The sequence below is a fragment of the Pleurodeles waltl genome, chromosome 2_1, assembly GCF_031143425.1.
Source record: "Pleurodeles waltl isolate 20211129_DDA chromosome 2_1, aPleWal1.hap1.20221129, whole genome shotgun sequence".
Taxonomy (NCBI): domain Eukaryota; kingdom Metazoa; phylum Chordata; class Amphibia; order Caudata; family Salamandridae; genus Pleurodeles; species Pleurodeles waltl.
Genome location: NC_090438.1, coordinates 812359482 through 812372195, shown reverse-complemented (window position 1 = coordinate 812372195; position 12714 = coordinate 812359482). Strand labels below are relative to the sequence as shown.

General features: G+C 42.3%; 1 protein-coding gene across 1 annotated transcript in view; it reads right to left on the bottom strand.

Annotated features, from left to right (window-relative positions):
- Positions 1–12714, bottom strand: part of KIAA0319 (KIAA0319 ortholog) — a 562397-nt gene that overhangs the window by 197687 nt on the left and 351996 nt on the right. The window contains exon 13 of the mRNA XM_069218755.1: positions 8657–8805. Within this exon, the coding sequence (XP_069074856.1) occupies positions 8657–8805 (149 nt within the window). The remainder of the gene's footprint in view (positions 1–8656; positions 8806–12714) is intronic.

Below are 12714 nucleotides of genomic sequence, written 5' to 3'. Positions count from 1 at the left end.
CCCAATTTGGACCCAGCCATATGCCTTGACCCTGTTCCCCAAGGGAACAGTCCAGCTCGAACTGCCAGGCCAGGTCCTTCCTGGAAACAAGCATCCTGGGACCAGTTTCAGGGTATCACCCTTCATCAGCCAGCATGTGTGTTGCTGCATTCACAATAAGCTCTCATGTTATTGTCTTTGTGTATGTGAAACCTGGGAAGTGCCTTAATAAATTCATTACTAAGACTAAGAGTGTTGCATTATTTGTAGTCCTTTAGCTTCATTCCCTCTCAGACTGAAGCTAAGCCGAACACATACCACCCCAGTTTGGACCCAACCATTTGCAAATCAGTCTTGACCCTGTTTCCCAAGGGAACTCTCCAGCTAGAACTTACACCCCAGGTCCTCCCTGGACCAAAAACAAGCACCCTGGGACCAGTTTCAGGGTAACACCCTTCATCAGCCAGGGTACCTTGAATCCAGTGGCACAGTAAGCACGGGATCCAAGTCTGGGCATACTCTTCCCACTTAAGGCAACTTTAGCAACACAAAAGGATGATGGACGGAGTGCTGAAACTTTTCAAACACTCACCCCTAGTCACAGATTTGGGTTTAATACATCTTTCTTTCACTCACCACATTACACCAGTTTTGACCCCGCTATATGCAAATCAGTCTTAACCCTGTTCCCCAATGGAACAGTCCAGGTGGAACTGCCAGTCCAGGTCCTCCCTAGACTGGAAACAAGCACCCTGGGACCAGTTTGAGAGTATCACTTTTCATCAGCCAGGATAGCTTGAATCCAGTGGATTAACGCCTATGACCTCCCATGGTGCAGAGGTACAAAATCAACTTCTTGAAGAATGCCAGGAGCTACTGAGGTTCTGGAGACGGCTGGGCATTCAAAGGGGTCTTGGTATGTCACCTAGTCACTCACTCAGATGCTCAGCACACTTCTCCTTTCCCATCGCGAGTCGCAACTGCATATGAAGTTGGTTCAAGGTTTGCCCCGTGGGCTAGCTTTGATTAGATCTAGTCACCACTGTTAAGAATGCTCAGTTTTGAGTCTTTTGTGTCCTGTAGTTTCAGCCTGAAGGCTTTTTAGGGGACATGTTTCACCTTCCATTGGACTCGCGCCTTTATGCATTTTCAAATTTGCCATTGCTTCCCTGAGTTGAGAGAAAGATCAGGAGGTACAGAGATCACCTGACCATGATAGCCCCAGACTGGGCTCAGAGGCTTTGGTTCTCTGAATTGCAGAGTCTGTCCATGTGCCTTCCGCTCCACCTGCCTCGTTTGGAACTGCTGTCCTAAAAATAGGTCAGGGTTCTTCATCTCAACCTCCACTCAAACACCACCATGCATGGAGATTGAGCAGAACGACACGAGGGGCTTTGACCTGCATGTAGATTTAGTAAATGTGATTCTATTACTGCATTACCCATCCACACAGTCAGTCTATTCTGGCCTCTGAGCAAAGTTTGTGGCCTGGTGCAAGGACCAACAGGTTCATCCATTTTAGGCTAAGATTTCTGATGCACTTCTATTTGTTAGCCCAAAACGCCTTGACTAGGGCACGAATAAAGGTTACTTATCAGTCGTTTCAGCCTTTCTGCCTGATCAGTCTTCCGTCTGTAAGTCATTATTTGTGATGCACTGTTTGAAAACCTTATGTTTCCTCCTGTGCTTTTTCGTATGCCACAGTGACAGCTTAGTTTGGTCCTTATGTTCTTGATGTGCAATACTTGTGAATAAATATACAGTGCATATTTGGGCTGCTAACCGCTGAGACTGTTCTTCATCGTGATCCATGAGAAGTGCACGTTTTTTACCACTGGTAATGCTTTTTGTGGTGGTTACTCTAGCCTACTGTAAATTCCTCAATGACCCACCCTCCTCCACTTTCTGTGGAGTAAACTTATGATATGCCATAAATTCCTATTTTATATTCATTAAACTGTGTGATTAATGTTGCTGTGTTTGAGGATGTACAAGTTATTTCAGATTGGCACCTATATACTGTTCTGCGTCCTAACTTTCTGAGGGTGGAACAAATCTGCAGTGGAGTAAGCAGCCATCACCTACCACGGCAGAGGAGCTGTTGTAGGAAAATTTCCAGATCCATTCACAAAAAAGTGATGTCAGCGTGAAGGGATAGCACTTATTGCTACTCTGCTATGTCAATTTTGGGGCAGTATGGCATCTCCGTGGAGCCTAACAGTGCATGAAAGCACTACTGGAAGAAATCTCCAGATCCATGTCAAATCATGCATTTGTCCAGTGTAACTTCAAAAATATTCAGCAAAATGAGTCACAGTAATGAAACAAACACACAACCCCCTGATAAGGGTGTGTCCCTCCATTGTGTTATTTTCACAGACACAAGAACGCCATGCAACTGAACGTCACTAAAATGTGAATGTTTTCTTACAAGTGCATATTTTATCATCTAAGTATGTATATCGATGAAACATGTCAGACCTTGCTGCCATACAGGACCTGAGACACACATTTGGCCTTATAGATCTTGAGGAGGATACGCAGAGACCAGGAACCCAGTCTATGCGAGAAACTTGGCACAGTCCCCGTGGCCTTAACAAGCTCTGCTTTCTTCCCTCAATCAGGGGCCTCCAATTTTTGTTTATGTCAAATAACACCCCTCAATAAGGGAAGACCGGAACTTTTGTCAAAACATGGCCAGCCACCTTAAATGTCTTTGAGCTTGTGGACTGAGCACCTATGACCATGACATATGACGTAGTAAAATTTACTGCCAGATCCAAACATTCCATAAAGGCAACAAACTTGCCCAGGTGTATCTGCAGCCCTACGGTAGTCCAGGCTATCAGAACCACGTCAACGGTATATAACAATACAGGAAGCGATCGCAAACCCATCCTTGGGCAGTACCCATGGACAGAAAGAAGGGCTTGCTCAAGACCATTCATGCAGAGGGTGAACAAGAAGGGTGCAAGAATGCACCCCTGGTGAACACCCCTACTTTGCATGATTCTATCAAAGGCGGACATAAGGTCAATGAATGCTAGATGCAGAGATTGCGACTTTGCGACTGTATACCTAATAATAATTAAATACAATTTCAAACACTGATCAGAAGTCAACTTACCAATGCAAAAGCCAAACTGAACCTTGCCAAGAATATCACTGACTCTCCCTAGGACCTTAACTATTGCATCAATCAATGAGATAGGGTGACAACCCTGGGGGTTGTCCTTATCCCCTGTCTTGAAAAGAGGTACAATCATTGCAGTAGAACACAAAGGAAGTGCCCCTTCCTGCGCTGTTGCATAAAAAACCAGGGTCCAAGGGTGGCCCCAGATCTCAATATTATCCAGAAACAAAAAGAGGGGATCCTATTAGGGCCAAGTCCTAGCTACATGAGAAAGCCCAAATGCTCGGAGTGACATCCTCTACTGTAAACACTGCTCTAGCCCTTCTAATCACCAGTACCACCCTGTCCACACCCCCTATACAGTCCCAAAGATAAAGACCCCTTCAAAGTGGTTGATTTATTGTTGCTCCAAGATATGGTGGCATACTGCTGGACCGTTAGCCCTCCGCCTAGCAGGGCTTGTTTATCACCCTCCAAAAAAGAGAGCTATCTCTAAGCTTCCACACCTGTCACAGCTTCCCACTGAGCAGATTTGAGGGTGGTAGGGCCTTTTTATATGCGAAAAGATGCCACCTCATTCAACATACATTTGGGCTTAGTTGCGACAGCCACTGGAGGACAATCACATAGATGACAAGTGAAATGCCCTACAAGCATTATCAACTCCTTTCCAGAGCCAAGTTCCGATAGGGAATCGATTTCCAAATGTAAGCGATGAAGACTAGAAATCCTGTCTGGCCCAGCCTTTGCATTGTAGAAGATGACCAATACTATTGGGATGCAACCTGGAACTGATAACTTCAGACCCTGCATCATATGTGCGTTTCAATCCAAATGCTTAAAGCACCCACAGAGTTGCACTGCCACAAAAGTGATCACGCCCCCGCTGGCCCGCCCCGCAACTGTAGGCACTGCAGGGGAGAAATAAGTCTTATATCCTTCTAAAAAGAAGGAATTTTTCACCTCCGATGTGCCCCAGAGACAAATAATCTGGAATGATTTGACAAATTGCACCCAGGTAGCGTTGTTTAACTTGGAAGGCAAGCCAGGAATATTACATGATAACAGTTTCGGGTCATTCGAATTGCTACTGAGATAACATCTGGTGAAGAATCAAGCCCAGAAGTTGGCAGAGGTAAATTAGGGGAACTCAGTCAATCACACCACTCAATATTACTTAAAGGAGCAAATCTGTTTGAGAAACAAAGAACAGGAGCCTGCAAAAGAAGTGAGCACAAGCTGCCATTAGGGACCTGTTTGTAACCTACCTGATTCAACTGAAAACTGCAGACCATTTCAGGCTTACAGACCAAATCCGGGGGAGTGCTAGGATGTTGGTTGGATTGGAAGACCTGGAGGAACTAAGGGTAGCCAGGACATGTGGAGCAATGGTGGGTTGACTGAAATTTACCACCACACAGTCCCCCACCCATCTCTTCCTACTGGGGGCCAACCAATTGAACCTCCAGGCTATATTGATTCCATCGGAAATCTCCCTTCCAGCATTTGCATGAGGACAAAACCAATGTGCCACTTTATTTTTTAGTTTGTCAAATGATTCTGGTACCAGGTTGGTCCATGATGGAACATTCCCCAGAACCACCACAGTGTTTCTCTGGGGGCAAATTAAGCAGCAGGTACTACTGCAGAGGAGCTAGATACATCCCCAGGAAATGGCCCTGGGTAAACGGGGGAGCACCTGTAGACTGAAGGACAAAAGCTAGTACTACAGGATCCTTGGGGGGCATACTACTATCAGAAGGGGATAAAACAGAGGGGTTACATAACACAGATGAGGTGTGCAGCCCAGGCTGCGGAGCTGCCACATGATTGATACAGTCCAAGACTGATGTCATTTGGGTTTCAATTTGAGCTAACCTGGACAGTATAGGGTCTAATTTGGCCTCTAAGGCAACATTGAACTCAGACAGAGGAACATCTATCAAAGGGTCAGGCTGCAAAAGACAGTGAAATTGCGGATCAGTTTGAGCCACCTCGTTGATAAAGGTGCACCTTTGGTTTGGAGCTGCAGTCCATCTCCTCCACTTGCATCGAGGGCTAACAATGGGGCTTCATGGCATAATTGTCTGGATGTGACTCCCCCCACCTGGGGATGGGGACATGGACTTAGAGAAGCTGCCCTGATCCCCTCTCAACCACTGCCATCACATATACCACCAACCTCCCCCATCCCCACTGGGGATGTCAGGGTGACAAGAGGAAGAGTGAGATATAAGAGGAAGGATGTCCATAGTCAGCATTCTTTCAGTCAACTCTATCTCCTTCTAGGAGTCTCCCCACAGCATGGTTTAGAAAACCCTCGATGGTGGAGACTCAAGGAGCAGTAATAGGTGTCAATAACTTGAAAGTGGGCGCTTTTCTCTTCCCCATAATCTCTACAACTCTAGCCACCCAAAACCCCACTAACAGCTAAGTACCCACAGCCCCCAAATGCAAAGGCTGGTGCAGGTACCTCAAAGTGCTCTGGCCTTTTCAGTGCATGCGGAGCTTGGAACAAGCTATTTAGCTAATACAGTTGCCTTTAGTCTTTTGTTGTGCTGGAATAAAATCTGGAATAGGGAGGGACTCCAGCTAAAAAAACATATTCTAGCGGATTGTATGCCTCTTGATCCCGCATGCAGAATCCCTTGGATTGCTTATGCGAAGACAGCCTCCCTAGGGATAGAGGGTATATTCATTGAGCCCCAATCATTGTGGATCTCTGAATGGAACAGGTTGAAGGATCTGTTTTTAGAGCTTCGTTAGCCAGTTTGCAGGCACAGCTGATGAAACCTATGGTGAGGGGACACATCCTTCAGAAAACTGATCCTGGCCTGGAGCTTTACCTTGCTCAGGTTTCTAATAAGAAGGACAGATTCCCTTTGGCCAGGTTCAGATTTAACTTGCTGCACCACCTCCTGGTGTCACCCGTGGCTCACTCAGGTTCTATGTTGCCCTGCGGATGCGACAATAGATCTCTGCAGGACATTTTGAAGTTTGTAATGTTCTGCAAATATTTTAGATTGCCCAGAAAGCAGTTGATTGTCCCATTGCTGAAGTCCTTGAACTTTACCCAAGTACGCCCTGCTCTCAGGTATTTGTAGGTGCTTCCTAATGGCCATGTTTTATATACTAGCTTTTGTTTTTTTATGTGCTGTTTTGAGAACTAGGCTATCAAGGCCAGATTGATAAATTAATTGTGGTCTATTTTTTATCCTGTTTGTAATGCTTGCTCTTTTGGTACTTATTTTAACTGTTTGTGCACTATGTAATGCCTTACATTGTATGACTGTGTGGGTTGAGTTTTTTTTTAATGTTCTTTTATGGGTTTTTTAATCTAATCTGAATAAAGATTTCATGATGATGAGATTACAGTGAAACTGGGAAGGACACCAGTGTGTCCTCAAACATACCCTGTTTTATGTTTCAGGTCTGTTTCATGTAAGAAAGGCATATCTATATATTTGGAATAAAATAAATTTGATACAACCTTCAGTTTTATAGAGGGATTTCGTTCTGGCCATTCAGAGGTAAGAAGACTAGTTTCAATTCATACTTAAATGATGGATCAATAGTTGAACCACAAATCCACCAGGGCAGCCTGAGTTTTCACAGAATTTTCCATAAGTGGACCTCTCCAGCCATCTCAGAATGACCAAAAGTACCACTCCTTCACCCCTCCAAGTTTTTCCCATGAAAACGTCCACATCTTGTACCATAATGTAAAAACAAGACAAAGTGAAATGTAACAGAAAAATAAAATCAATATAAACAGTAAAAAGATCACTCCAAGATCCGGAGTGAGTAAATATTTGGCACCCCAAGAGATAAAGGGTACTAAGCCGAAGGGTATTCCTCCAACAATGTGCCAAACAGAAGATTGTGAGGGGTTAGCCATGGCAAGGGAATCCTCACCAACCAAGCCTTCCAAGGAGAATTAAAGGTAGGATCACTAGAATAGATCCAAACAGCCAGCAAGGAACAGCTGAGGCTGATATGAGTGGGAGGATCACAAACATTGATAAAAAAGGAAAATAATAAAAGAGAAAAGTACAAAAACATTGTGGGAAAGAGCATATGGATTCCCTGTAAAATAAAGGGATAACACCTTGTGCCATCATTGTGTTTGGATTAATAAACTAAGCAGAAACCTGCAGACTACCTGATCCAATAAAGCTATGAGATACTGAAAAGATGTTTGATGAGGTCTCTTAGTAATTTCTGTGGGCTGCAATGACCAGGTGGGTACTGACCCAATGTTCATTGCTTAGGTTCAAGCTTTATTCATAATAATCTAAAAAAAGAAGTGGTCTTCTGTTGGATTTTAAACATCTTCACGTAGAAAAAGAGAGGATGTACCATTTAGACTTTGGCACACTGGAACCTCTACCATAAACTGGTAGATGTCCCATTCTGATAAATTTACAATTCTCTTACATCATTTACAGTTGAAGAACCAATAGGTTTCCAAAAGCAGAGCTCCAGCTGGGGCTCTGCCTTAGTAAACATTTAACTACCAGTCCATCCGCTAAAGTGCAGCGATTCACTCTATGTCAGAAGACCTTCTCTATTTCAAGGGTCGTGAGAAAAGTGGATTATTAGTTGTATTGGTTGTGAGACCTCACAAAGTAATAATGTCACTATTCTGTGTTGGCTGACCCTAAATGAAACCTAGGTATGTCCTGGGAAACTGAGGCACAGAGCAGTCAGGCTCAACTCAAAGGAAAACAAGTGTAAAGCATTTATCAGTACCAAAACAGTCAATAAGTAAGAAACACAACACAATAACAATCTCACTCCAACAACAGAGTATATTTTTATCTTCAAATAGACAGCAACATGATAAAAATCTCATAAATGGAAATGAGCTTTGATTTTTGCAAGATTTCATAAATCACATCATCATAAATCACAGAAGTTTAAAATGTTTCAAAAGGTTTTGTAAATCACTGCTTTGGTCTTCTTGATGGAATACCACCTGGTCAGGGATGCCACCAGCCACGCATGCTACATTTCTATTGATGCCCAGGTGCTGGAAACTCACCAAATGCTCTCATTATGATTGGGCCACTAAAAACGCTGTTATTTCTCTGCCCTCATTTATCGAAACCTGTAGCCCATGTAACCCTCGGGGTGGTGAAATAATGGGAATTACATGTCTGGGGGAATAACATGTAGGAATCTGTGTTTATATGTTGATTTCCAATTTGTTTTCAGTTACTTTCAGGGGCTAAAAGCTTTGTGTAAAACACAGTCACTGTGTAATTTCTATGGGCAAGGAAACTGCTGTTATCAGTCTCACTGGGCTCTCATTACGAGTGGCCCAATAAATGGGCTGGATTTTCCCCACCACATATTTACAGATACCAGAGGTACCAGTACCTCTGCGGTCAGGGAAAATGCAGCCTGTTGTGTGTTGGACCTTGAGAGTCCACTACATAATGAGGAATCACCAAGGGAGCGTGTAGTTTCCACACTTGTCCTTGGTTGTTTGCGTCTAGCTATAAATACAAATTAAAATGTGCAATAACTGTAGAGACTTACCTTCTCTAACAGTAACAACAATAATGTTAGTGCTACTCAGTCCTTGAGCATCCTGCACCGTTAACTGAAAGCGGTATGTACCGACCTCCAGACCAGTCACGATTGACACTGCTTTTTCACTGTTTTCAATTTTCGCCTTTCGTGGGCCACTATAATAGGAATAACAGAAATAAATGTTGGCATTGCGGAGAACATGCAAGTATGTTATATAGGACAACAAACACTTACATACTTGGTTTACAGTGGTTTCTATTTGTATTTTGAATGCAAAGTATTGCATCTGTAATTTATTTTAACACATTTTAGTACCAATTTGCTTGTGAAGTATGAGGAACAGAGGCGCTTCCTCCATTTTACAATAAAAGGCTCAATTGTCTTGGCTTGTCTTTCTTTCAATTTTCCCGAGATATTTATGGAATTATTTCTCATCATTCAACATATTTTTATTAGTGTAAAATCCATGCAGCCATCTGGTCCCCCATATGAAAATGTTGCCTGAAATGTGAAAATAATCTCCTGTGAGAGAATAATACACTCTATAATCCATGTTTGAGTACAATACCTGTAATAAAAACCTGAAAATAGCATCCTGAATTGAGGCAACTTGTTACGTCAAATATGACTCTAATACCTGTGATTTACTCTCACAGTAACTTGTGTACTCACAGTTGTACGCCCACAGTCTACCCATATTCACAGAACGTTACCCAGCCCACCTTACATGTTAACCTGTATGCAAGTTCGAAATACACAGGAAGTTATATAGCTCACCTGACATGTTTGCCCAGGTGCAAGTTCTGGATTCAGAAAATTCTACTCCTCGTGCACTTGGGGACCAAAGCACTTGTTACAAATAATGACATCAGTTTTTCAAACTAGAAGTCTGGATACGCCTGTATACCTGACATGCTTACACATATGCAGGCTCCTCTTCTCTCCATTCCCACATCTGAAGAAGACACAGGTCAAGTGCCATAATATCAGGAATGAACAGCAGACGACACTAAATACAACTGGAAAGCCAGAGTGAATGTTGCAGTACTTCAATATACTCAGTTTCTGGACCATTGTTTTTAATTAAACTGAAGGGAAGTCCACCTTCAGAAACGCTGCAAAATGTAGATATTGGAAGGATCATTGTGATTTACTTAACTCTGCAGGCATTAGACCTTCAGGCCATTTAGGTCATCCCCATGGTAGACTAGAGGATCATTATTTGTCCTGAGGAGGTCTTGTCATTTATAAATGCTGAAATGTGTGTACATTCCTAGATCTCTTCTTTTACCAAAACTGGATGCAAAATCTTTTATTGCATAGAAACTGAACCATGCAGATGGAATTGCCCAGTACCAGTAGGGATCCTTGCAGTTGCAAGACTTAGCTAGGATATACCCCCTAGCTGATGGTTTGAGCAGCTCAGCGTTCTTTCTTCTCTGTCGCATGCTCTTGGGTATCAAAGGTCCTGTAAATAGCTATGAGGTGGATCCACATTCTATAAGGAGCTCAGGTGAGCCACCGTGTATCTAATATAACAGAACCAAGGGACAAAATAGGCATTGGGGTGCTTCATAACATAACTATTTATATTAGGATTCGACCACAATGACAGAATAAATAGATGGGTGCACTTTTAATATCACAGATGTGTGATATCACTGTGACCCAGCCTCTTTGTGACAGGCAAATGTGGTGACTGCTGTCAGAATGCCCAAAATCTTCCTCACAAAAACATTATTTTGAATCTGTAATTTCTGATGATTAGTATATTCCCATGTGCCACCCCCATATAATGCAACAACTATGGCCACGGCACTATAACATTTTAAAATGGAAATTATGTGCATGCCACCCCCCACACTGTTAAAAGAGTGAATCCCACATTGACTTCACTCATTTCATTAATCATCCCTGTCATAAGAGGTGACCAGTTCAATTTGGAAACAAAAATATCCTCTAAATTAGGGAAGAATCTACTCTTTCTAGTGGTTGGTTGTTTATGCTGATCAACTTAATTGTGGCCGTGGGATGCCCCATTGACATTACTCTGGAATTATTTACATAAGCGAGCATACCAAGTGATCTCGTAAATTACACATCTGATGACTAAACACAAAAAGCCATTGTCGGTTTGGAAGAGAGGGCAGTGTCATCAGCATACTAAAAAAAGAGGGAGCCATCTACATCCGACCTTCTGTGAGTTGCTACAGTGCTCTACAAGCTCAGCTTCCAGCTAATTAATATGCAGTTTAAGATAGTAAGGCACTAAAACTTACCCTGGCCAGACTTCACTATCAGAGTTGAAGAAGGATGGGCATGCTCCGATTAATGCTGCTAAGCAGAACTTATCAGCCTGATTTGATTTACAGGGAATTGATGGGGAAGTGCTGCTTTGAGGACATACATACCTACCTTTAAATCAGATTCTATACTGGCCTGCTCACCACTAAAGCCTCTTCCCAGCCAGACCAAAAGGAACAGAATTAATAAAGTTAACAAAGATGGAACAGTGAGAGCGATCCGGGGGCAATAACATAGGATCATGATCACTCTTATGGTATGACCTAATTCCAAAATTATTTACAATTACACCACTCCATGTTTTTACCACTAGTAATTTGACCCCATCTAAAGTCCTACTTTAGAAAATTTGGCATTGAAGGACTTGGGGGCAAATTGAACAAAAAAGGCTATTTACTCCACATAATATCACTTTGGAGGAAAGATCTTCACTAAAGCCCTGAAGACCAACGCCACCCTGATGATTAAGGCAGCTGATGAGTGTGAAGGAACTGTCCTTCAAACTAGAGATGGTTATCAGAACAAAATAATGAAACAACTGTCCAATGGAGACCACTATTTGGAACTCGCTTAAGGCTGCAAAAAATAAATAGAGTGTCTGATTCTCAGATTGACAACCCAGGTTAAAGAGGAGGGGTTTCTTACTTCCCTAAATCTCTCTCTCTTAAAGTCAAAAATGTATGTACACCTGTGATATATACTTTGCCCAAAACACACAAGTATGTAGAATCCGCCTCTCAAGCCCACCCCGGGGAAGCTGATCCTGTCTGGTTGTGGTTCCATTCTAGGAAACCTTCATCTTTGTGAATGCCGCTCCTGATATTTTCTGAAAGTTTTTTTTTAAAAATGTTTTTAAAAGCAGCCTGGTTCCTTTAAAGAACATGGGATGATGTAAAAAATAGGTTTCCTGAATGCAATCACAGGCATGATGGTCTTCTGTTCCTTAGGAAGAGGGATGGAGGTTGTTTTCAAAACCAGTCGCACACCAGGAAAGAGGCAGTCTTACTTGCATTTTTACCAATGGTAGACAATATTGATGATTTTACATCTTCCTCAAATGGAATTCCATCCACAGTTTATTTAAACATGTTCTGTCAGGGACAGATAACCATCCTCAGCAAAGATCTTTGCTCCATATCCACTGAACATACTGACCCTTTTACAACCAAGCTAAAGATGATGAGTTATATTAGGAAAATCCACCTAAACATTTCATTTTCAAAACAATGAATCTGAGGGCACACCCAATGCTCCTTGTGTCTGACGTCCATCCACATTCAATGCATTTATACAAACCACTGAAAAGTACATCATCACTTTAAAAAACTTTGTGGGCCAGATTTAGAGTTTGGTGAGTTGGTACTCCATCACAAACATAACAGATATCCCATCAAACCTAATTACAATGCATGATATCCTCATGCACTTATAATTATATGAATGTTGTATTTGTCACATTTGTGATGGAGTATATATCTGCCAAATTCTAAATCAGTGGCAAATTGTACACTGATACATCCAACAACATTATTAAGGATGAGAGACGAGCTATTCACATGCTAAAAAAAGCAATAGTTTCAATCATAATTTAGCCTGCAGAAACAGTTGGTGCTAGACAGGTAACTCCATTGTTTGAGATCCTGAACCCATATGCCAACTGACTAATTCAGTGCTCTATATTATGGGGCCTAATTACATACTGCATTTTGTAGTGTGTTTAGTAGTACTACAGAAGTACTGCACACGTACTATAAAATGTA